This window comes from Phalaenopsis equestris, unplaced genomic scaffold, assembly GCF_001263595.1.
Source record: "Phalaenopsis equestris unplaced genomic scaffold, ASM126359v1 Scaffold214070, whole genome shotgun sequence".
Taxonomy (NCBI): Eukaryota; Viridiplantae; Streptophyta; class Magnoliopsida; order Asparagales; family Orchidaceae; genus Phalaenopsis; species Phalaenopsis equestris.
Genome location: NW_018232873.1, coordinates 364647 through 390963, shown reverse-complemented (window position 1 = coordinate 390963; position 26317 = coordinate 364647). Strand labels below are relative to the sequence as shown.

At 38.4% G+C, this 26317-nt stretch overlaps 1 protein-coding gene across 2 annotated transcripts in view; it reads right to left on the bottom strand.

Moving 5' to 3' along the window:
* Positions 1-26317, bottom strand: part of LOC110037020 (glucose-6-phosphate isomerase 1, chloroplastic) — a 109293-nt gene that overhangs the window by 15903 nt on the left and 67073 nt on the right. For both annotated transcript variants that reach the window (XM_020741583.1, XM_020741585.1), the window contains 9 exons: positions 15385-15528; positions 15233-15298; positions 15087-15155; positions 14880-14987; positions 13073-13125; positions 12854-12992; positions 8472-8628; positions 8279-8357; positions 2892-2958 (listed from right to left, as the gene is read on the bottom strand). In XM_020741583.1, the coding sequence (XP_020597242.1) occupies positions 2892-2958; positions 8279-8357; positions 8472-8628; positions 12854-12992; positions 13073-13125; positions 14880-14987; positions 15087-15155; positions 15233-15298; positions 15385-15528 (882 nt within the window). The remainder of the gene's footprint in view (positions 1-2891; positions 2959-8278; positions 8358-8471; positions 8629-12853; positions 12993-13072; positions 13126-14879; positions 14988-15086; positions 15156-15232; positions 15299-15384; positions 15529-26317) is intronic.

The window sequence follows — 26317 nt, the reverse complement described above, 5'->3', positions numbered from 1 at the left end:
TCATCCTAGGTCTACTTCTATCTTTCTTAACATAAACTTGTTTCAAACTCTGTTACAAAGGAAATGTCGAGTCCATTGGTGAGTTGGTGTTGCCATACCTTTGCCTTCATACTTTCCTGAAAGAAAATAACATTTTCATTGTCGCCTTCAATAATAATCCCAACAGTCTCAAGCATCCAAGGCATTGCCAATTTGCCAAGTAAAAGAACTGCATCTGCTTCAACCTATGAGCTGTCCCAATGCACAAAATTTTGCCCGGCCGCATGCAGGACCTTCCCAACATCATCGTAAATCATCATGCCAATGTTGGCTTGGTTATTAGTGAGAAGGGCACCACCCGTTCGGATGAGTTGGTTAAGCAAAGGGTTAGAGTAGGCGTGAAATTGTGAGTGCGTAATATATTTAACATTTATTTAAAAAAACTATACTATTGCATGCGTCACACACACAGTGCAGTGATACGCAACTTAGTAGAGGTGAGGCGTACGCTTCATCATGAATTTTTGAGGTTATATGGTTTGCTATGAAGTACGTCGAGATTGCGCAATTTTATCCTCGGAAATAAACAATAATTAAAATGTAAACATGGTGTAAAAACAAAAATTTTAATAAATAAATAAAGAAAAAAAGGTGGGCGAGTAGACAGATGCATCCCTTCCGATCAAACATATCGATATCGTTCGATCGTCTCTTCAATCGAACCATCGAACCAAAAGAGAATGAGAGAGACAATAGGAGAGATTGAGAGAGGAGAAATAACCGTGCCCTAGCCGAAGCAGGAATAAGAAGATGCGAGAAGAAGACGTCGGCCAACTCTGTGTCGAGGCTAGGACCGAAGGAGAAGAAAGGAGAATAAAAATCAAATTCTCTGTGTGTTTTAGAGCTGTCGAGTCTTGCGAAAGAGAAGAAGAGGAGAAAGCTTATTAAAGCTCGCGTGCTCTGTTGGGGTGAGATAGGATCGAAGGAATAAGGGGGAGGAAAGGCTCACGTGGGTTAGGGCAGAGCCAAAGATAGAAAAAGAGTTATATATATTTTTTAAGTTAATTAATATATTATTTTATATGCATGTAAGTGATTATGAGCTTAATTAAATAAGTGTTAATATAAAGTTCTTTGAATCAGGGTCCAAGTTATTCAATTTCTAAATTTAAGGGAGGAGTATCATGATTTTTAAGTATGTAAGTGATTATGAGTTTAATAAAATAGTTATTAATATAAAGTTATTTGAATCAGGGTCAAAGTTATTCAATTTCTAAATTTAAGGGAGCAGTATCATAATTTTTACGTGAGAGGGAAAAGGAAGATTGTCACGCACCCGAAAGATTTTAAGTTGTGTTATATTTTTATTAAATTAGTTAATAAATCTATTATTTATGTGGGAGGGTATCTTTAATTAACTAATGCGAAGCTTTATTGAAGTAGAGCTCTATAAATAGAGGTTTCATCTTTGAAGGAGAGCTTTATGAAGCAAGCAATATTACTAATGGAATTACTGGTGTAATTAGTTAAATTAATTAATGTTATCAAATTTATTTAGATTGGGAGGTGTAAAGAATTCGATAAATCATTCAAATTTGAGGAAGACGAGAATCCCAAAGCTAAAAGAGGTAAGCGTTTTAATAATTATTTTATATTTAAATAAGATTTTTTTTTAGGATGTAATCCTTATACTTATAAGCACATTTAATGTGTTTAGGAGCTAAGAAGTGAAGTGAAGGGTTAAATTACCTCAAAGGTCTCTTAAGGCTAAAGTGAGTAATTATTTTTTTATATGTATTAAATTTCCAATTTATTAAATAAAGAATTTCGTTAATGTTTTAGAAAATTATTTTATGATTAAAAATGAAAGGAAATAAATGAGAAAAGGGAAGATGAATATTAATGTCTTTAAAAAGAAGCAATTTAATGAAATGAAAGTAAATTTTTAAGTCATACAAGAATACCTCCAGATGATATTGGTGCAATGTACCCGTGCACATTAAAGAAAACGATAAAAGTGTGCCTTTGGGTGCAATTTAAGGATACCTTCGGGTAAATTTTTTTAGGGTGCCTTCGGACACATTTTGAAAGTGCCATCGGGCACATTTTTGAGGACACATTCGGATAGAACGACAATCCTGTGATAAGTATTTAAGAGGTCAAATTGGTAAATACTTAAAGGGAAGAAATAATTTTAAAGTTTTAATGAAATTCACTGCATTTTCTTTAGCTCATTCATGTATATCATAACATAAAATTTAATGCATGTTAGATTACAATTACTTATTAAGTTGTACTTACTGTTGCAATTACGTTTTCTTCAGGAGAAGAAAATTCTAGGTGATATGTCTAGTAGGAAAGACTTGGTTTATAGAAAGAGAACCACTATTACTGATAGGTATTAGTTTATGATATGATTTTAGTTCCTTTTATTGTTTAATTCTGTTTAGAGACAATTTATATGTCGGTCTGAGATAATATTTTTTTATTATGATGTTGTTTCTGGATGTTTATTTTTATTGAACTTTGTGGATTAGTGACTCTTTTATGTATTAGAAGTTTTTAAAATGTGGCTAGTTAAATGTTAATATCGTCCAACCGCAGTTCCCACCATAGTTAATTCTAAGCACCGAGCCGAGTCGTGACACATGGTAATGTATCCAATTCAATTTTCAATTCTATTAAATTCAGTTTGAAGCCAATGCTAATATTGAAAAATGATGCAGATTTCCTCTCACTATAATAGCATCCAAGTAGGCATAAATAACCGCATGCAACATTGCAACTTGTCATTGCTATCATATATGTTTGTCAGATGTCAATTCTATATGAGCTGCCTAAAAAGTTCACCCTGTATCCCTAACGTCAAAAAAGCTGATCTCAGAAAACATTATCAGTAAGGAAGACGATACCTGCTCAGGTTCATGGCATCGATTTGCAATTTCATCCAGCGTCAAAGGTTCCACTGGATCTTTACAACTGTAACAACAGTGCAAATTAATCATTTACAACCAAGCAGTGGGCTCAAAAATACTTCCAATGCGGAGGAATAAATGAGAAAATTTCTATACAAACTGCATGTATTTTAGAAGAAAATTTAACTAAATTCCAAATACAATAAAAAAAAAATTGACTGTACAAAGGAAGCTCAATTGCACATCTGTATCAGTAAAACTGCACTTCTTTAGAAAATTAGGGTTGCCAAGGAAACATTGTAACCAAGTTAAAGTTAAATGGTTTATTTGTAAGGGCAACTAAGGCAGAATCTTCTATTACAGGACGTCAGCTCATTTAGACTACAGAACAAAGTCTATAGAACAACATTTTCAAGATTTCATGAAACATTCTGCCATGTATGTATATTTTGTGCTAAAAGAAAAGGCAGTGGTGCAACAGTCAATACCTGGTGAGCAAAGAGCACAAATTCATTTAACCGTTAGTGCTTAAAAGGAAGATGAAACACATGCAGTAGTCATGATCCCGGTTATTTGGATCTGATGGAAGAAACACTCTCCCTTGATTCAATGGAAACAGCACTAGCACTTTAAAACAGAAACATATTTTCTAATATTTAATAGATATTTCTCAAAAGCAATAATTGCCTTAGATATCAATACTGCCAGTGAGATATTCGCAGTTTTCACTCGATAAGCAAATAAAATTAAAGCTAGCAATATTAATAAATACAGGAGCATTTGACATTATTTTAAAAAAGAGACACACACTTAACAGCTAAATCAAGGGGAAGTAGATCAAGAGATTATGAGAAAATAGATCTTTAAGTGCAAAATGTTGGATCTTAATTAAGTTCAAGAAAGAACAAGATGGCTAGATTAATTGAAGCAATTATTGAAGGAAAAACATTAGGAAATTTCAACTATAAATAAAAAAAAAAGCAAGATGAGCTAGTTCCATCAGTTCATGGACAAAATAAAATTTTTATCATGTGTGGACGACAATGAAAGTGTTGATTATGACTTTCCATAGCCGCTAGATTTATAATATATGTGAATTGTATAAAAGGGATGTGTTGATTAGGAGTAACCTCTAGCATTGCAATCTTCTCAGGTCGGGCAAGTGAGATGTTGCTCCTGGAATCCATGGTTAAGTGATAGCCAACGTTCATGTCAGCTACACCTTTTGAAACTATTTTATTATTTTTACATAAAAACAGAATTATTACTTGTTGAACATCAAGAGATATTATTAACTCCCTTGTCGCATTGTTGCATCTGAAGTAGGCTCCTATTTCTATTCACACGTATGTTCTCTTAACTATTACTGCACAGCATGGCACTCCATACCTTACATGAGAGGTACCTATAGTTAAACTACCTCACATGAGAGGTACCTATAGTTAAACAATTGCATGCATTTACACAGTTTATAAAATGCTTATGTTTATTTACCGTCTTGGTTTCAATGCGACGCTAGTTGTACAAGTAATGTACTTTTAGTATTCTAAAAGTCTGATAAGCTAATTCTAAACAGTGTATGCAAAAGTTACCCTTGATTGAGGTTTTATAATTTTTGCAATAAGTCAGAATGGGATATGATGCGTTCATTTGATTATGTTGATATGCCATGCGTTGAAATGTAAATGAGCTTAATAGGAAACTTGTCCAACAGATCCTTTCATCTACATTATCACATTGTTTGGATTACTTAAAATTGGCGGCAATTTGATGGGCATCTGTGTGTATAAATCATGCGAAGCCTTATTAATTTGTGCATGTAGCATTACATAAAAAAAATCGGTAGTAGAAAGGATTATAATATCTTTGAGATGACCTCAAATCCCATCACTACAAAATGATTAGATTCTCATCACAGTTACCCATGACCCAATGTTACGGCAATAGCTAAAGTTAAGGCAGTGAGATTAATTGGCCAATGGTAAAAATTGCACATGGGAGTATTGCAGTTAGGACAATATCAATCACATGCAGCTACCGATCGAATCAGGTAATTAAGATATGTAATTTTTATTTTAGTGATATACCTGTTAGATTGCCATTACTTGGGAGATCATCCGTCCATATGAAAAATTAGTATTAAATGTTTCAAATATTTATACTTTATTATGAGACACAATCTAGAGCTACTCTGTAATAAGAAATTGCTCCAGTTAAGGAATACAACATTTCATGCTAGGATCACAGATTAGAGACATTTCAGAAACTGAAAAAAAATGGTGTTAACAATTCTCACATTTGATGCTAGAACCTCTCTCAATTCTAACTTCCTATACATCCATGGACAACATTTTGGACCAGAAGTTGTTTTAGATCATCACTCATTATTGGACGCACTTCACTAGCCAAAATGATGCTAAACGACCTAATGACCCTCCCCTCCGCTTGTGTCCCCTTCTATCACTTCTCAATTTTTGCAAGGGCCGACAAACAATCACAACACAAGAACAACGGAAGCAGACCTAAACAAGCCAAGGCCGATTGACAAGAATACTTAGTTATGGTTAATTAGTTGACAAATAATATTTGATTTTTTGTTATATAAAACTATCCTACAAAATGTATGCTAGCCTGTAGCTTCAATTATTTAATGTACCTTTTCCATATTTAAACCAGATCATGTTAATTTGGGATATATCTTGATTAATAAGTTTACTTGAGTTCTTGTTGCTTCGCTACATAAGATTTGAGCTTGTCACCCTAGCTTGCTGACCAACAAAATCAATTAAGCCCACCAAAGGCTCAAGCCAACAACCATCTCTCATAGCTTATCCAAAACACTAACAAAATAAGCCCTTAAGCTTATCTAGCTAAGCTTATCCTCACTTAGGTGACTCAAGTCGCACGACATCTGCACCAAATATACTCAAAAAGTTTGGTATCTGACGATGCAGTTAATCATCATAGGCATTTATCCATTTCCAAACTATTGCATATGACCATCAACAGAAACATGCATTTCAACTCTCCACCTCAATGCCCGGCTTTATGAAGGTTAAGTTGGACATGGAACAAGCTCATGACATGATGAGCTAGAGCACCTTAAAACCTGTTATGGAAAAAATTCACTTTCTGGAGTGTTCCGAAGATGGATTCGACAATGTATTTGGAACCCCCATTTTGCCATCTTGATAAATGGGAGGTGGACCCCGTGGATTGACGCCAAATGAAGCTTCCGACAAGGATGCCCCCGATCTCCATATTTATTTATCATGTGCTCCGAACTCCTTTTTAAGGCCTTGAAGCAATCTGAATACCAGGGGGGGCGCTGCCATTACTCAAGGTGGAACCAAAGTCTCACACCTCTTATATGCCAACGACAATTTATTATTTGCTGAAGCTTCTATGAAAGCTGCCAAAAACATCCATTAAATTATCAATGATTACTGTGCTTGGACTGGGCAGGCAGTAAATTCTCAAAAATCCTCGATCCAGTTTAGTAAGAAGGCTATTAATCAAGGTAAGACCCGCATTGTCCGTTTCCTTAAGTATAAAAAGGTTGAGGAGTGGAATATTTGGGAATTAAACTTGCCATGAGGAAGCTTGCTGCTGTTGATTTCGCCAATATTATTCCGAAGGCCAATAGAAAGGTCTCTGCATCGGGAAATCGAGATCTTTCGCTTGCAGGCCGGTTCACTTTGATTAAAAATTCTCTGCTGCCAATGTCATCCTACTTATCCATTCAGATCCCCACAACTCCATACTGGAAAGAATTGAAAAATCCTGCAGGTCCTTCATATGGGATAAAGAACCCAACCAACATGGGCTTCACTGCCTCTCCTAGAGCAGCTTATGCAATCCGAAGATTCATGGGGGCCTTGGATTCCATGCTGCCGTTAGGTGGAGGAGCCCCTTAGTTTGGTGTGGTAGCTGCTCCAAGCACCCAACAGATTCCCTCTCAAATGTATCATGGAGTGGTATGGACCTTGCCGTGAGATCGCAATAGCTCTCGGGTTGACTCGTTGGCTTGGAAAATTATCATGAATGGCGGTGCTGCCTTGAAGAATATTATTACTAAGAAAACCGGGGATAGGAGAAGTGTAAATCTGCTGAATGATTGCTTGATCTTAGACCAGCCCATTTCCAAATGGCCCGCATTTGTTAAGGTGGAGATTTCCGAAAATATACAAGTGAACGCTCTTATTATAAATAATGAGTAGAATGCCAATGTGATGCAAAACTGGTTTGTGGCGGAACTTAACACTATTTGTACAGTACAGCAATTGGGACAATTCCCTACTGATCAGGCAACACTTATTCCAGCACATTCATGACAGACTAGTACATCTTTGGCTCATAAAAAAGTGTTTAAGGATGAGCCCACCTGCGACATATGGATGGATAAGCTGAAAGTTTTTCCGAGAGAGGCAACTTTTTGGTGGCGGCTCACGCATATTGCTGTACCAACAAATGTGTGGCCGCATAATACCCCTAATGCCCTTGGGATTGCTGGGAGATGGAGGATATCATGCATGTTACTTCAAAATGCAACCTCTTTAAAGCCACTTGTCAGGTTCTGATGAAACGGGGAACTGTTCTCCCAGCATTTAATAACCTGGAGGAGGTTTGCGATAGAATGAGGAACATTCCTCTAAGGGCCAAGGTGCTGTGGAAAGAATTTGTTGTTATGTTGTTTATCATTGTTGGCGTGTGAGGAACGCCAAGAAACATGGCCAGTCCCATGGCACCCAGACAGTGTTGGCCTCCACGGATTTTTTTTCTCTCATGCATACGAAAGCCTGCCCCATCCGGTTGGATCAAGGCCAATATTGATGGGGCCTTCCTCTACTCGGGCTTTGCTAGTGTGGGCAATTGTGTTGTTGCGGCTGGTTACAAGACGGTGCATTGGATAGCTTCCTTGTTGAAATGGAAGCTGTTTTACATCTTAGCAAGCTGGTTGAGGCATGGAAGTTTGAAACTGACCGTTTTATGGTGGAAGGTGACAGCAAAAAATGTGGTGAATGCCATTCAACATTCTATGGAAAAGCGGTGCTTGGACGCAGCATGAGGATTGCAATCCTAATTTGACTTTTTTCACTAACTTCGGCAGATGTTGTTTTCCTTTATTCCCATATCTAATAATGATGCGGCTCATTTTTGTGCATAGTTTGCTTTACAAGAAAGGTTTGTTATTAAAAGTTTGCATGATAGTCATCCCTTGTTGTCTTTTTGTTGATTAGTAGCCCTCTTTTGTTTTTGTTGTGGCTTGTTTAGCATTTTTTTTTTTGTAATATTTTGACTTTATATTAATGCAAAATGCACACCCTTCACGAAACAAGTATTTCAGTAGCTCTAACAAAAAAAAATCTATAAATCAAATTAACCTGGCCTCATTTAGAACAGATAGAGCCTTCTTCTGAAGAGCCAATACTTCTCCAGCCGCCTTCTTACCAGCCTCTACACCTGCGGAATGAAAAGATGTAATGAAGGAATTGACATTATGTACACAGAAAAATAAATAGAAAAATAAAGAAAACACTGAAATCTCCAAGGTTCCAATCTTTATAAAGTTCATACCAGGTTGATGATAAGCATTAATGTTGACTAGATATGCATAGATCCCGACAGCTCGTTCATAAAGAGAAATAAGTGCCCCAATTGATCTTGGGCTCACCTCTTGCACAGTAACGGTTATGGATTCCCTATTATTGGCGTAAAGAGCTGAGCGTGTGCCCTGTAAACAGAAAATTCTTATGAAACAAAAAATTACTAAGATTCGGTACAATAAAGGTCAGGTTGAGTGTTAAAACACATTAAAGATAACTGAATCAAAATATATTAAATTTTAGTGGGAAATAAATATATTGATACCGGAGTTAACCCAAATGACAAATAAAGCAGAAATATTATTTTTGAATTTCAATGGTTACAACCATGGCTCTTGAAAGCAGAAAACAATGACAACAAACATAATGACACTAGGCCATGACAACAAAGAACACACAAACATAGACTCCAACTAGGGCTAGGGCAGCAGTTAGATTTGAGGGAAGGGCTGCCGTACCTGCTGGACTGAAGGAGGCCTACTGCTGCATTGTTTGGAGGGTTGTGGAAGGTGGCAGCAGCTATCCTAGGGAGGAAGGACTGTGGGAGGCTTGTAGCAATGGTAGGGTGAAGTTATATGCTGTAGCAATGGAGAGAGCACGGAGTTATGGCAGTGGGGAGGGGATCTGGAAGGGGACACAAAAGTGGAAGTGAGAGGAAAGGTGTTGTGGTTCAGCAGGGCTGCTAGGGGTTGCTGTTAATACGGGATGGGGGTTGGAGACAGGGAAACGGCTGGGTGAGGAAGCTTACAGGAAGGCGGGAGGAAGTGGCCTGTTCGTGGAGGTTGCAGGAGGGCTGGAAGGGGAACAGCGGCCGCTCTGGTGTTAGGTAGTGGAGATGTGGGGAGGGGTAGACAGGGTAACAGGATCGGTTGGGAAAAGAGAATATGGCAGGGAGGCAGGGAGGCGGCGAGCTGTAGGAATAGAAATGGGTGCAGGGAGTTGGTGGCCAGCTGGGAAGAGAAGTGGGGGATGGACTTGTAGATAATCACTACCTTGGAAGAGTGGTACAGCCGGAGCGCCATCCTAACCGCCGGATACAACCCTTGAGTGGAAAATAAGATGCATGCAACTCTCCTCACAAACTGAAATTAAAAAAATAACATAACTTGAACCCTAAAACTACAAACAACATATAAATAGAAGCGGAATGGGCGAGAAACAAAAACAGGGAGGGGGGAAATAATTTCCGCGTAATGGAAGAGAGAGGAGGGGTCAGTTCATCCCCTTCACCTAGTAGGTTCCTGTTGAACCGGGTTGAACCAATTTACCCCAAGCCCCTGTATCAGTCTCCCGGGGTGGGGGAAGCTTTGACCTCACTCGTCAAAGATTTTGTCTCCACCTACTAGTCAGATTGATCATTTTGTAAGTTCCCGGTAAGTCAATTCCGCAAGTGGAATCGTTCCAAAGAATATCTCAATAGAACAGATATCCGTCATCTTCTGGCCTAATATGAGACGGAAGTACATTACGACGTAGCTTCTTCCGAGCCAAATTTTGAACAAGTGAATGTATAATATGCTTCTCTCAATCCTCATATTCGATTGGATGTGTCAGATAAACAAGGCCGTTAGGGGAGGTCAACTCTGGAACAACATCTCTAGCAGGTTGGGCCACCTTGACAAGTAACCACTCATCAAAGACATTTTTTCTCTTCGGGAAGGACTTGGATCCCAAGGTAGAATAATCTTTCTCCCAAAGATCTTGGGGACCTTCTCACTAATGTGGTTCATCCATCTTGTCTGATCCTCCATTAGGTGGTGCACAATTGAACCGATTTTAATCCTCAAATAACTCAAGATTGTCTTTCAGAAGTAAATCAAAATCTTCTCATCTCTGACAAGTTGGACCTTTTTCCATATGGGCAACTCAGAAGACAAGCTATATATCTGCAATTTCTGAAATCCTTTTATATGACATTGACCTATGTCTAGTATATACTTCTCAAACTCATGGTCCTTTTTGACATCCAAAGCCAGCCTTGTTGAGGTTCCTTTCATCGCCTGCACAACAGTAGCTTGAGGCACTACAACCTCATACTCTGCATAAATACTCATTACATCAAAGTCACTACCTTCTAGAATATCTACTATTATCTCAGGTGGAATCTTTGCCTCAGGGACAACTGGAACTAGTGATGTCTCATCCTCATTAGTTGAAAATTGAGAATCATTTTTGAAATCTTCATCTCTTTCCAGATCAACGGTGCATTGTCCAATTTTTCAACAACACCCTACTCGGTGAAATAAATCTCTCCCCAAGTTGTGCATTCTAATTCAACATGCCCAAACCCGCGACACTTGCAACACTTCCTGGTGATGATAAATTTTAGGATGCAAATTGATCTAATTTGTTCTCTTCTCTGACACGGTTGTCTAGGGTGTATTCATAGAGGTATTCTAGTTGTAATATCCTGAGGTTAAACTTTGCCTATAAGATGTGGGGGACACTTAGTGCTGTGGCCTCTCCAATTTTGAAGCTAGAGTTTGCACCCTCTATCTATAGTAAGCTGGCAATTCCTACTACTGTGTTTCCCGCTTCATCTTCAAATTCTCTTGTTCTTTCTGTCTGCTCTCCCAAAAAACGATCGAGAGTAACCTCCCATTGGATTTCATCCTCAGTGTCCACAAGCTTTAGCTAAAGTTGGTGGATCTCTCGCTGTATCTCTTCCCGAGTAGGCTCGGGCATGTATCTCCTTGGTAGCAAGGTCAGAGTTTAGCATTGGGAGGTGGAAGAGATAGTGGAGACTCAAGGAAGGTGTAGGAAAAATAATGGGGTGGTTGCTGATTTTGAAAATCAGCAAAGGAGAATTAGGGTTAGGTCAAAATGTGGCTAAGGTTTGAAAATAAGAAAGAAAAAATTTTGGAGGTAGATTAGGTAGGTATGGATGCTAGGAAACTCTAGAATAGGACTAGAGTTAGGCCAGTTTTGATACCAAACAATGTTGGAATTAAACCAAACCACAAATAAAACAAAAATATTATTGTTGAATTTCAACAGTTACAACCATGCCTCTTAAAAACAGGAAATAACGACAACAAACATAATGACACTAGGCAATGGCACTAAAGGACACACAAAAATATACTCCAACTACGGCTAGGGCAGCAGTTAGATCTGAGAGGGCTGCGGTAGCTGCCGCACTGAAGGAGGTGTGCTGTCGTAGTGTTTGGGGAGGGTTGTGGAAGGTGGCAGCAGGTATCCTGGGGAGGAAGGACCGTGAAAGGCTTGTGGCAATGGTAGAGAAAGGGTATAAGCAGCAGCAATGGAGAGGGCAGGGAGTTATGGCAGCGGGGAGGGGATCTGGAAGGGGTCACGGCAATGGATGTGAGGGGAGAGGTGCTGCAGTCCAGCAGTGCTGCTGGGGGTTGATGTTAATACAAGATGGGGGTTGGAGGCTGGCTGGGTGAGGAAGCTGGCCTGTTTGTGGAGGCTGTAGGCTGGCTGGAAGAGAGAACAGCGGCCACTCTGGTGTTTGCGGCAGTGGAGATGTGGGGAGGGGTAGGTAGAGTAATGGGATTGGCTGGGAACAGGGAATATGGAAGGGAAGCAGGGAGGCGGCGAGCTGTAGGAATAGAAATGGGTGCAGGGAATTGGTGGCCAGTAGGGGAAGAGAAGTGGGGGAAGGTTTTGTAGATAATCATCACCTTAGGAGAGGGTTACAACTGGAGCACCACCCTAACCGTCGGATACAACCCTTGAGAGGAAAACAAATGCCTGTGATTGTCCTCACAAATTTAAATAAAAAAATAACATAAGGTGAACCCTAACACTACAAACACCATATAAATAGAAGCGAGATAGGCGGTAAAAGAAAACAGGGAGGGGGGTGAAATAATTCACGCCTAACGGAAGATAGAGGATGGGCCGGTTCAGCCCCTTCACCTTGTAGGTTCCTGCTGGCTGAACCGGGTTGAACCCTAGCCCCTGCATCATATATAATACTCCAAAAATTTCCCTATTTAGAACATTAAGTATCTGTGAATTATTGAACTAATGAACCCATATATTTGTGCATGCCGCCATCAAACTGCTAGAAATTTATAAAAAGCAAAAAAATCGAGAATGGAATTTTGATATTTGGTTGACAAGTTAAAATGTGGAAGTAATAGAAAATTAGTTAGTAAATTATCAAGTTTAATGTGCTATCCATGTAATTGCCTCGTATTTTTAGGAAAACATAGGATAACTTTATAATGTAAAGGAAACCTATCAAAATGTCTTCTCAAAACGCCTTATTTTTTTATCTTGCTAATTTGTCCCTCTCTGAAATCTCTCTACTTACCATTATTGTTCATTAACTTACCAAATTTTAGTATCACGCAAGTCCTCTCTACAACAAAAAAGATTGCATACCTGAAGCATTCCAAATAGGTAGTCACCGCATGTTACTCCTGGTTCAAGCTCCCAGTCATGACCTGGGGGGCGATCTCGCAAGACTTCAATGAAAGTAACAAAGAAATTATGCACCCCTTCTCTAAGTTGCTGAATGTAGCTGCCAATCAAAAGCAAATCAAGATAAAACACCTGAATAATATATTAGAAGAAAACTTTCATGAAGTAAAAAAAACATACGCATGCTGATCTGTGCTTCCCTTGTTTCCATATACAGTAATTCCTTGGTTAACCTGACATGAAAATATGCTTCATTAGTCAAGGATTCTCATAACCCTTTCTTACATTAACATTTAACTTGGTCCATTAGGCTAATCCCTTCCTTCTTTACCTCACGATTATTGAATTACAGCATGGAAAAATTTTAAAAGACTAAACACTACTTTGAAAGGAGAAGATATTCACAATAATTTTTTACTAGCCTTAGGAAATAATATATTGGTGTAGGTGATGTGTCTTGCGGTTAAGTAGGGTTTGTTGCTCTTCCTAAGAGAGCTAGGAAAAATATATAGGCCTTGGTGGAGTTGGTTAGATTACGAGCAAAGAAAATGGTTGGCCAACACTCAGAAAAAAGCTAGAGAAATACTAATTCTGACTTTAGGAATTTAGTGTCAAGAAAAGAGACATTCTTAAAACTTGAAACTCTGTGAAATGCTGATTTAACATGTCTACTAGTGTTTTAGATAGTTTCTTAATTGTTTATTTTTTTAAAATTTTTTTCAGTATTTTTACAAAAATTAAATCAGGAGACATTTTTACTGACTAATAGCACAAAAATGGATAGCAGGCCTAAAACAATAGAAAATTAAATTTTATACTTTTTAGTGTGGAGTTGAAAGCTTTTACAGTTTTTCAATGAGCTTTAATCAACCAAATAAATTACGAAACAAGACTAGGTTCTGCAAAAAAATAAAAAGAATTTTTCATTGCTAATTATGAAGATTTAATTATGGAAAAGTAAAATAAAACACTTGAACAATGGAAGAACAATGCCACAATAAGAGCAACCAACAAAAACAAACACAGCATAAATTCTATAACTCACTAAAGATGAAGGATAAGTGGAGTCAACAAACTAACCTTGGAGAGAATGACCACCAAAAAACAATCCCCTTCGTATAATGTCACCAAAAATTTTTTTCTAGCGATCAAGTCTCCGAAATTTTTTTATTCTCTACAGTTAAATAGTAATTAAAAGAGAAAATTTAAAATACAAAAGGGAGGAAGGAGTTAAAGCCGGCCATGATGCGGTGAAAAGATACAGTTATGCACCTTTTTGATAAGTGTTAACTACCTCCTTCAAAGAGAAGGCTTCTCATAAAAACTTGAAAATCAGTTTTCATTAAACTTTTAATCATCAACTTACAGTTAAATACATTTTAGCATTCTCACCATAAAATCCCTCCAAAAATTCAAATTTGGAAATTTAAAATTTTAAATTTCATATTCGAAACTTTAAAATTTGAAATTTAATAATTTGGCAATATCTTAAATATGAAAATTATACATGTGAGTCTTTCACAATAATCACGAAGCATTAAATGACAAACTTTATTTAAAAATCTTTAATTGGTTTCTTGCTTTAGGTCTTTACTTAGCTTCAATTAGTCTATTCTTTTGGGCTCTTATGATTGATCCAATCTCATCACTATGTGTTCTTTGTACTACTTCAGTAGGGCATACGTTCTATTATCAAGATAAAATTTAATTTAATTTTGTATTACCAGACCACTATTGTAATAAAAGGTCACAAAATTAATCTCTTCAAATCCTAAAAAACAGAATACAACAATCCCTCCACAGACATTTCATTGAGAAAGCTCCATGTAATAGGTATATCCATTGCAAAGAAAAAGGTAGCCTACTGAAGTTGTAGCAAATCTAACGATAGGCTCATGGCTCCAACAGTGGCTTGCATCACCATTATTAGACTACTTTTTTAGGAGACATGGGAGCTAAATTCCTTCCCAATGGAACAGATACAAACCTGATTTCCATCAAGGTCAAATTCTTTTCCAAGTGATTCCATGACTAGTTGCTGCAAATATCGACTAAAGAGAAGTAAGCTATCCTTGTAGGGAAGAACAACCATATCCTGGAAAGTTCAACGCATAAACCAGTAAAAATGAAAAATATCAGGATGATGCAAAGCTAATTAAAACAAAAGAGCAAATGGACACGAGAAAGGGAAAACCTTCGAACCAACTCCATTAGTTGCCCAATACCAACAGAAAGCAAGCAAGGCTGCTGGATTATTCTTCACCTGGATAAGAAAGAAAATTAACAAAGAAATTATAATGAAAATAAATCAAGTTTATGGTCAAGAAGTTTTTTCAATACCACAGTCGTGCGATTAGCTGCATCCATCAACGATGCACCGACAAGCATTTCTCTGATGTTAATACCCTAAGAAGAGAATATGACAAAAATAAGCCAAAACTTTGGAATCAAAGAGCTTCTAATGACTGCTCAAAAGCATAAGAGGTACATACCTGTAGTGCAGCTGGAAGTAAGCCAACTGCAGACATTTCTGATGTTCTACCACCCACCCAATCAAACATAGGAAACCTAGCTAGCCATCCCTCAATTCTAGCAGTATTATCTAATAAGGAATTTTCTTGGGTGATAGCGACAGCCTGAATGAGAATATATAGTATGCCAGTTGTAAGGTTTACTTCTTTCGAGATAAAGACAATGTGATGGAAGAGACAAGTAGACAAGATTATCAGAAGAAACTAACATTCAAGAGACAGAAGCAATAGAAAAAAATATAAATTTACACAAATTAAAGTGATAGAGATAAAACAGAAAGAAAAAAAAATCTCCATCCGTGAGCTAGAAAAGGAAATCAAAATATAATGAACATAATTTGTGTCACAAACAAATCTGAAAGATAAATAATAAACATATTTAGTGACGCAGGAGCTTCCCCGCATAACCCTTTCCGCGATCCAGTTACAGTGCCGCTACAATCTAGCAACCCTTTGCTATAGTCCCGCGAACGCTTCCGCGTCTGGATTGGGCGCAGTGAAACTTGAGCAGGACTGAACTGATTCATACCAGAATTAGAGCTGGCCGAGCTTCCTTACATGGATTTAGTACCTCCTATCAACAATGAGCCCAAATTATATTACTTAGGGCTTATATATTTGATTTTTGTGTTTAGGTTTTGAGTTTTGACATATGATTTCTGTCGGGGTCCTTTCTCTCCCTTCAAGGGCTGTATCCAACGACAGGTGGTGCTTCGCTTGTAGCTTGTCTGAGATGGTTATCTCCTTCCAAGTGGTCGAGTGTTGCCGTGAGGGTATTTATCTTCGACTTTCCATTCTTCGCAACCCTCCCCTGGCTGCTGCTGCCGCCGCCGCCGCCACCGCCACCGCCTTTCATCTCTGCCGAAACCATTGGACAGCACTCATCCTACAACTATAGCCACTAGCTGACAACTCCTCCACCTGCTGACATCCCCACCTTGCTGCCATCCCCAGAAAAAAGTGCAGCAACTGTTTCTACCTCTGCTCCCGGCCATCCAGCCCCGGCTCGGCCATCCTCTCCCTCTCTACCCGTTGTTCACTGCTATTCCAGCCACCCGAACCGCACCAATGCAGCCTAGCCGCTGTTCCAGCACTTCCTCTGTGCTGCCCTTGTTGTTCCTGTCACAAAAAACCATTCCCCGTGCCGCCTTACTGCTGTCCCAGCTGCCAAAATTACCTCCCGCAGCCTTTCTGCAGTCCAAGCTAGCTGCCCTCGCATGGACAGCATTCCTTTTGCTGTCCTGCAGTCCACAGCCCTCCCCTTCAACACCCCTCGCTGTCACAGCCCTCCGCATCGCTGCGAACGCAATTCCAGCCCCTCCTTTTACTGTCCCAACCACCTACGACCCATTTCAGCCACCTACCGCCATTCCCCGATCACCTAGCCTACCTCCATCATCCATGGATCGAGCCCTAGTGTAAGTTTGTATTGTGTTTATTGTCATTTCCCTTTCAAGTGTGTTTGATTATAACCGACAATTTACTTTTCAGTAATAATATTTACTTTTCGTATTATGATTTGGGTTAACTCCAGTATCATTTGGTATGACAACTAGCCTAGTCCTAATCCTATTATAGGGTTTCTTGCATCTACCTTGCCCAAACTTATCCCTACCATTTTTTTTTCCCGCCCTACATCACCCGACACACCTCGTTTCACCCACCCACACATGGAACCTTAATCATGCCACAATAATTGGACGTTGATCACGAGTTTACCATCTAAGAGATATAGTGACAACTCCACTGAGTACTACAATGCTCGATGAAATTGAGAAAATGAGACCCTAGATCGAAGGATTGGAGTAAATCTCGTCTACCACACGGATTTCAGGGATGAAGAACCTCTACCCTGAAGATTTGAGCCAAAATACTTGAGAAGTCAAGCTTTTTCGACAACGTGAAGGGAAGGGTAAAATGACAACTCGGTCTAAGATGAAGCGGAAGATGCATCACCAGTACTTACCAGCTCACTACAGGCTAGACGTTCAAACCTTGGCTTCAAAATTAGAGAGACCACATCATTGGGTGCCCACATAGGGCTCAACCCCATGATCTTACAGACAGAGTACTTTTAGGGGAACATCCAAGCCGAACGCGTCTGAAAAGAAACTGATTCATAGTAAAGAACAGATGAACCCAACCAACATAACCAGAGCTAATCCCGCCAGAAAGAGTTTTGAAGTGTCACAGATTTAGACATATTGAAGCAGATTGCACAACCAAAGGGATGATATATTTCACTGACCAGGGAACTACTGAAGAAATAATTAATGATACAAGAACACTAAAGAAGTTGAGGACACAAAGAAAAATGTTTAGATTTCAACTGATAAAAGAGAAAACACATAGTTCAAATTGAGCCCATGAGAGCGACTCCAATCGAAGTAACATTTTGCTAAAAGACGAAGGAAACTTATTCTATCAAAATGTACTTTGGAATGACAACGCCAACAAAATTGACTTCCCAAGAGCATGCAACATTTCCGCTACTTTCAATGGGACCGACCTAACTACTATGAGGAGGCAGAAGCTTCAACAAATGAGGTTGAAGCTCCCCCAAACCTATGACATAACGCGTGAGCTTCCCTGCATGAGACCCTTTCTGCGATCCTTCTACAATGTCATCACAGTCTCGCAACCCTCACTATAGTCCAGCATCCGCTTCCCTGTCTAGACCGGACGTAGTAAAAGTTGTGCAACATGGATTGGTTCATAACAGGATTTCAAGGGTTGACTGGCCTTCCTCACATGGATTTGGTACCTCTTTTAAAAAGTGGGCCAAAAGCTAATTACCTAGAGCATATATATTTAAATCATGTGCTTAGATTTTGAGGTTTGGCATATTTTTTTTTGTCAGAACAGTTGTCGACATCCTCTCTCCCTTCTAGGTTTATATCCAACAACGAGTGGTTCTCCGACTATGGTTGGTCTAAGATGGTGATCTTTTACCTTGAGGTCGAGTGGTGCCCTGACTATAGCTCGTTCCTGGGTGGGCATTTATCTTCAATTTTCCATCCACTGCAACCTTCCCCTCGCTGTCGTCACTACCTTTCCTTATTATCGAGACCATCGGACTACACTTATGTCGCCTTCCTACAACTCCAGTCGCCAGCCACCTCCTCCACATGCTGCAATCCCTTCCAGCCACTCCCACCTTGTTGTAGTCCCTAGAAAACAGAGCAACTACTGTTTTTACCTCTGCTCCCGACCATCCAACCCCGGCTCATCCATTCTCTCCCTCTCTACCTTTTGTCCACTGTTGTTACAGCCACCTGAACCACACCTTGCAGCCTATCTGTTGTTCCAACACTTCCCCTGTGATGCCTCTGTTGTTCTCGCCGCCCAAAACCATTCCTTGTACGTCCTTACTGCTGTCCCACTTGCCGAAACCACCTCCAGCAGCCTAGCTACAGTCCCCACTTGCTGCCCCCCCACACCAGACAACACTCCTCTTGCTGTCCTGCAGTCCACAACCTTTACTTTTCCTGTCCCAACCACTCAAGCCATTTAAGTCATGTCACGATCGACCCAGCACTTTGAGTCAACAAAGATGGAAACAGAAGATCGAACGGTTAAAATCAATTCACTATTATTCTAATTTTATCACTAACAATTTAATATTCAAACAATACATGAAAGAGCCACTAAATAAAATAATTAAAATAAACAAGTAGAAATTTGCACATTTCTGGTTGTTGTTCCCGTCTTCTATACGCATTTGCTTCGCTTTAATTCATCTTGTACAAATGTTTAAAGCATAAAAATAACATTGAAGCAACATAAGGAGTTATCTACAGATAACTCAGGAGTAATCAAATTTCTAAATTACAATAATCCAAGGAAAGAAAATAATATGTATGTTAGTCTATAGGAAATCTTATATTATACTATTCTCTCATAATTTTATAAGCAATCTGATTTATACTAATGAATGTATCAATAACATTTTTCTAAATAAATATACACTAATTTTCTATATGCATTTATCTTTACTTTTACTTTATATTATTTACATTAATTTCTGTCTCAGTAAGGATCATCGTCAACAACCTAACACACACTTGGCCGATATTGCCCCATCGACTCCCTCGACACGATGGTTAGCGATCTATACAACACAATTGTCTAAGGTGGAAAGACCCTTACCTACCCGTGATTGATATTATCTCATCGACACAGTGGTTGATAATGTAAGCATCACAATTGTCTCGGGAGGTAAATGCTGGTCAACTAGCCACTGACCGATATTATCCCGTCGAGACAAAGATTAGTTATCTAACCATTAAAATTGTTTGGAATGATAGAAAAACTATAAGCGTGGCGTCCCTTTCCTGTACCATTAGAGAATGAAATCCTTCTGTGAACATGCACATACAAGCTTTCATATATAAGCTATTTCATTCTTCATACATACATTATTCTGAAACATTTTTATTCAATCTACTAATATGCACACTTCTTTGTTGTGCAACTATTCATCATGCATATTTTTTAAATTATTTATGTATCTATCAGATGCATATCACTTATATCATGCATATCCTTCCTATGCATATCTTATATGTCTATCTTATATATAATGACTATCTAAATATCATCCATCTCATATATTTTTCATGCATGCACTTCTTTTAAAATTTTTCAGTCATAAATAACATTTCTATCTAACAAAATAAAGAATCTACTGCAATATAAATCTAACTGAAGTAAAGTGAAGTGGTTTAAGGTGTCTTACCCTAAATTAAGTGTTTTCTAAATAATTAAATCAGAAACTCCCATGTTGACTTAACCATTTAACAAAAATAACAAAACAAATGAAAAGAGAAGGCCGATCCACTTCCAAAACTAACAAAGCCAATGGAGGGAAATAACAAGTGAATCAACCTAAAAACGTTTAAAATCTTTCAACAATTTTAATTAAATCGACCTTTGAAAAGAGTGTTTAAACCTATTTCAAGATAGTGTTGATCGACCCAAAAATTCTTCAATTCAGCATAAAAAGAAATGAGATCCAAAAGCCATAAGATAGACTCAAAAAACTGCAACCCACAAGCTACCAAACGGACCCAAGAAAGTACAGCGAAACAAGCCCCTTAATAGTCCCAAAAAAACTGTGCATTTAAAGGCTTCAAAATCCGTGTTTAAGGGCTCCAAGATCAGCTCACAAAAGCACCACAAAACTGTATTTAAATTGCCCCAAATCGATCAACAAAACAGTGCCAAAACAGTGAGAAGACAGTGCCCAAGCTGCTCCAAAACCAGCCCACAAAACACCCCAAAACAGCCCTTGAACTTGCCTAAAAACAGAGTGCAAACCTCTCCAATGCAAACCTCTCCAAATCAGGCAAACCTCTCCAAATCAGCCAACAAACGCACCCCAAAACGATGCCCAAACAGTGTGTAATCAGCCCAAGAAAAAGGAGTTTACAGGCTCCAAGATTTCAGCAAAATCAACCCAAAACAGTCCCCAAAATATTATTTAATTACCTTCCAAACAATATTAAAACAGCAAGTAAAGTCCCCCAAAATCAACATTTAAATGGGGCACAAAGCTCCCAAAAACAGTAGATGAATCAACAGTCGGGTGGCATATAAAGCCTCTGAAACCAGCAATGTATAGTGTCCAAATGGTGAAAAAAATCGAGGCAAAACAGTAAGAACGACAAGCTAGAACGACATCCCAATCCTTCTACAAAACAAAGATAATACCGAGCAATCGACCAAGAAGAATCGAATAAAGATTTGCATGCATACCCCACAATTCCTGTGTGAACATATCTCAAAACTAGACTTCAATTCTTACATTTATACCACCCAAATATTTCGTGTCATGTCAAAACAACATCGATACGGCTTCTAGCTCATATGCGCAAAGATTTATATGTAGAAGGATTAAAACTTAAGGTGTTAGAAATGTAAATCCATGAGAATTATGTGGTGCGTATGTAAATCTTTCTAAAAAAAATTAGCAAGTTCCAGTAAAGAATATTGGAATAATAGTAAAGGCTCATTTAGAAAAAAGTTCACATCCAATAATTCATAGTTGAAGTAAGCAAACCCACTATTTTAATAGCTATCAAACATTATCTTGAATTTAATGAAGGACGATTCCATTTCCCCATGCCCACACAAGACCATTGTAACACTAGCTTATCAGATGATTCCTAGATAAAGGCAATTAGACATGGCAAATGCAATTAAAAGAATACTGGATAATCAGAACACACAAGATAACTAAAAGAAATCCAACAGATGATAAGCCTACTGAAACAACCAATCATAAAGCACTCCAAATTGGCATAAGTTCTTCTGAAACCTAGACAAAGCATGCTTAACAAAATTCTAAGCATATGTCAGGGATATAAATCCTTATGGCTCCAAAGAGTAACTCTAAAAAAGAGCTAAGATCTTTAATGAATCCAGAAATAAATCAAGTAGGCATTCAATCTTAAATCACATAATCCATACAACAGAGACAAACAAAAGGGAACTTATACCATTTTTTGCGATTCAATAAAAAAAAAGCTCTTTGGTGGAGGCCGGGAGAGAATCGAGCAGGGAGGTTTGTCGTATGTCAAGGGAATTCAGTTAGTGCTGCTTAACGAACACCTCTGGTCGTGCGAGAGAAGGCGCAGCAGGAGCAGGCTTCGGCGCAGAGCGGAGAGGGAGGCGAGCCTGACAGGAGGCAGGGAGCTTCCGCTAAAGCTGCGATCGAGAGAGAAAGAGGGAGCGGGGCTTCTTCGGTGCCAATCAAAGGAGCTATGGGGAGCGGGAGAGAGAAGCTCGGTTTGCAACGTCGAGTCGCAGAGGAGAGCGGGCGAGCGAAGGAGTGGGATTGAGGGAGCGCGACCTTCAATTCAAGGAGGAGCAGTGGCTTCGGTTCGCCCTCGAGGGGGAGAACAAGCAGGGTTTTGGCGCAGAGGGATGAGGAGGGATCGAGAGTCTCGGGCAGGTGAGGATGCAGGAGTCAAGCAAAGGGGCAGCGGGAGCCGAATCGTAGCTGGGAGGCGAGCGGGATCAAGCTGTTGAGGTATAGACGGGATTACAGGAATTAGGCGCCAAATTAAACACCTTCCATGAGGGGAATCCTCATTAAGCAAATATTAAATTTCAATTTAACCCAATTAATGTGAGATGAAATGGTCAATTTGAATTTTGAAAATATGTGAGCTGGGGTGATTAGCCCTTGTTCAGCCTGAGTCCAGCTCGAATAGAATCCGAGTTGAACCTTGGTTAAGCCCGGGCCCGTGCACCGTTAATTAAAAAAACATGCATCGATATTCGTGCAAATTGCTTGCGCGCGGAACCATGACAATATGGGTATCCTTCCTAGCTAAAGTCGATGTCCCAGACGCAACGGTGTAGTCCATTTTGTCATCCGGGTTCGTATGGATGATGGACAAGTCAATTCATGTCAAAATCGTGAGTGGTGCGATGCGTGCGCAGAATGCAGTGTTAATGAGAATTCGAGTTGCAAGAGGTTTCCCTAGAGGCTGCTCCTATTGATGTAGGAACTCAATTCGAGTTTCATATGTCGATTCTAACCAACTCAGCAAAATGCCGAGTATTCGGGACCGCCCATACGAGACTCGAAGGAGAGACGAGGTGACTCGAATTTTCTAAATGTGTGAGTCTCGTACTAGTCCTCTAAGAGGGTCAAACAAGGAAAACCTAAGACTAGACCCTAGACACTAAGGATAGAAGTAAAGACCTCACCCAAAAATGAGGTCAACAAGCCGAACTTAGCCAGAGATGAAGCAGATGGGCTAATGACCAGAGAAAAATATGTTGAGATATTCATACCTATTTTATACTGTTTTTCATGATATTTACTGTTTTTCTACCTATTTTATACTGTTTTTCATGATATTACACTTTAAAAAAAGGTATTTTTGATGTTTTGTTGCAGGAATGGTGAATTAAAGTCATTGGAGCAAAAAAATGCAAAAAGAAGCGAATTTGAGGCGAAAAAGACCAAAATGTGAAGAATTGAACTAGGGCGCCGACAGCGCCATCGACCCCGCTGACGGCGAGATTTTTCCCGAGACTCCAGAATTAATTTATTAAGAAGGTCCGCCGACTGCGCCCTCGACGCCGCCGACGGCGAGCTCGGCGGTTATGACCAATCAGGCTTTGGATAAAGAAATTTTGAAGGGATGCTTAGGCAACTCTTGTGAAAGCTCATCCGCAACTTTAAAAGAAGATTTTGGCAAAAATTGAGAGGTCCGGGAAGAGAGAGAAAGTTTCTGGAGGTTAGAAAGGTTTCATTAGCGTGTAAAAATTGTAAGGAATTCTTCGAGAGATTGTAAGAGTGGAGGGAAAGTGAGAGATTTCTTCCCCCTTGCTGCTTCGAAGAGGAATTCTGTGTGTTGTAAATAAAGAAATAGATTCAGAGGAACTTCAAGGAGTTTTCTTGGGGAGAAATTAGAGATAAGTTTATTTACTTGTTGTAGTTTGTATGACTTTGATTTTATATATGAATTCTGAATTTTATCGTGTTTTCCCCATGAGATCTGAGTAGTTTTCTCTGTCTTTCTCCTTGTCTTGAGATTTGTTAAATGATGATTTGAATTCGTGAAGCCATGAAAATATTTAAGAAATTGTGATGATCTTTTCACTTCGATCTTAATTTACCTTCAATCTGGTCAATTGATTTGTTAAAATATGTTGAGTTTTACAACTAAAGTGAAGATTACATCCAAGATTCAGGGAGGTCAAAGCCCTTGGAAATTGGGTGCAAATAAATAGGAAAATAAAATTATTGGGCGTAGAATGAACGTGGGGGCTCCGAAGTGAGAGCCGGTATCCTCCCAGCCTAGCCGCAGATTCAATAAACAAACGTAGGATTAGTCAATGTTCTTTATGTCTGGACTAAAGGGTAAAGAATATGCATGCTCCTATTTGGCACAATATAATTTAAACTGATTCACTTTAATCATTCACTATAATTTCTTGACAAAGAGAATGATGCTTTCTTATATATTGAATATCACATTAAACACTTCATTAGTATATTTAGTTATTTAATAGTCATTAAAATTACATATTTATTTCAATTGCTTATTAGTGACAGATAAACAAATTAAATTTAATTGTTGTGATTAAAGTATTATTTTTCTAAAATCTTAGTTCGTAGTTCTAAACTTACTCCCTGTGGGATCGATATCTAGGACTCCATTAGAGCTCTATATTATTTGAGTGATACATATATTTGCGTTGATAAGTGTGCCTTTATAATTATTAAATATTTATTACGTTCATATTTATCGAATCTATAATTGTTATTAAGTTTTGGTACAGTTGCTGAGGAATTAAATATATTAGCAGCAGTATTAAATACTTCTATTTTTAAGCATATATAAAGTCACGGTCAAGTTTTTGGCGCTGTTACCTGGGAGTGAGTAAATAAAAATCACAATTAGAGTAACAGACAAATTAGTATTATTAGAAAATTTTTACTTGAATTGCAACTTATTTTCATATTTAGTTAATTATATTATTGTGTACTGATTTCAAATTGTAGGCGTAAATTTGGACTTGAAAAATCTTATATCTTACGATTCAGAATTAGAACGCACTGTTAGAAAGATAAGAAGATTGAGAAGAAAACCTAGAAATTCTGATACAATGGAAAACAACATGAACAATCAAGGATTAGAGAATGAACACCAACGTAGACCCCTACGAGATTATGCAAATCCTACAACAGATGAAATTCACTTATCCATCCAAAATCCTGATGTAACTGCTAATTCATTTGAATTTAAACTTGTTATTATCCAAATGATACAAAACAATCAATTCGGAGGTACACCAAATGAAGATCTTAACTTGCACCTCGCTAGTTTTTTTAGAACGGTGTGCTACTTTTAAATATGACAGAGTCTCAAACGATGTTGTTAGACTTAGACTTTTTCCTTTTTCACTGAGGGATAAGGCTAAGATGTGGTTAAATTTTCCTTTTTCACTGATGGATAAGGCTAAGATGTGGTTAAACTCGTTAGCACCAGGATCTATTAGAACTTGGGGAGAACTGTCACAGAAATCTCTATCCAAATATTTCCCTCCATCCAAAACTGCTAAACTTAAAAATGACATAACATCGTTCTGTCAGATTGATGGAGAGTCAATATATGAAGCTTGGGAGAGATTTAAAGATCTTCTTAGGAAATGCCCTCATCATTCGTTATCAGATTGTTTGATAATTCAAACATTTTATAATGGATTAGTGAGATCTCTTAGATCGATTATAGATGTTGCGGCTGGTGGTTCGTTAATGTCAAAACTTTTTGATGAAACTTATTCGTTAATAGAAGAGATGACTACCAACAATTTTCAATGGTCCTCTGAATGGGTAAATCCTAAAAGAGTAACTAGTATCCATGATTCTGATGCAATATCTATGTTAGCTTCGCAGATTGCTGCAATATCAAACAAATAAAATCATTATGATGGAAGAGAATTCATCTGGGCAATTTGTGGATGTTCAACCTGCATATGAGACTTTAAACGCTATTAATAGACCCAACAACCCTTATTCGAACTATTATAACCCAGGTTGGAAGAATCATCCAAATTTTAATTGGAATAACAATTCTTTTACAAATCAACAATGGGAAACAACCTAGTGAACCCATTAGAAAATTCATCCAGTTAAGGAAATGTAAACTATAGACCTTCTTATCCCATAGGATTTAACAGTAACACTCAAATTAAGGAGAAGTTGTCTATGGATTAGTTGATGTTAAACATGGGTCAACAATTGCAGAATCAAGGAAAACAATTACAAATTCAAGGAAATCAATTACAAAATCAAGGAACTGCTATTAAGAATATTGAAAACCAATTAAGGCATATCGCTACTGCGCTTAGTAACCAAACATTAGGAACT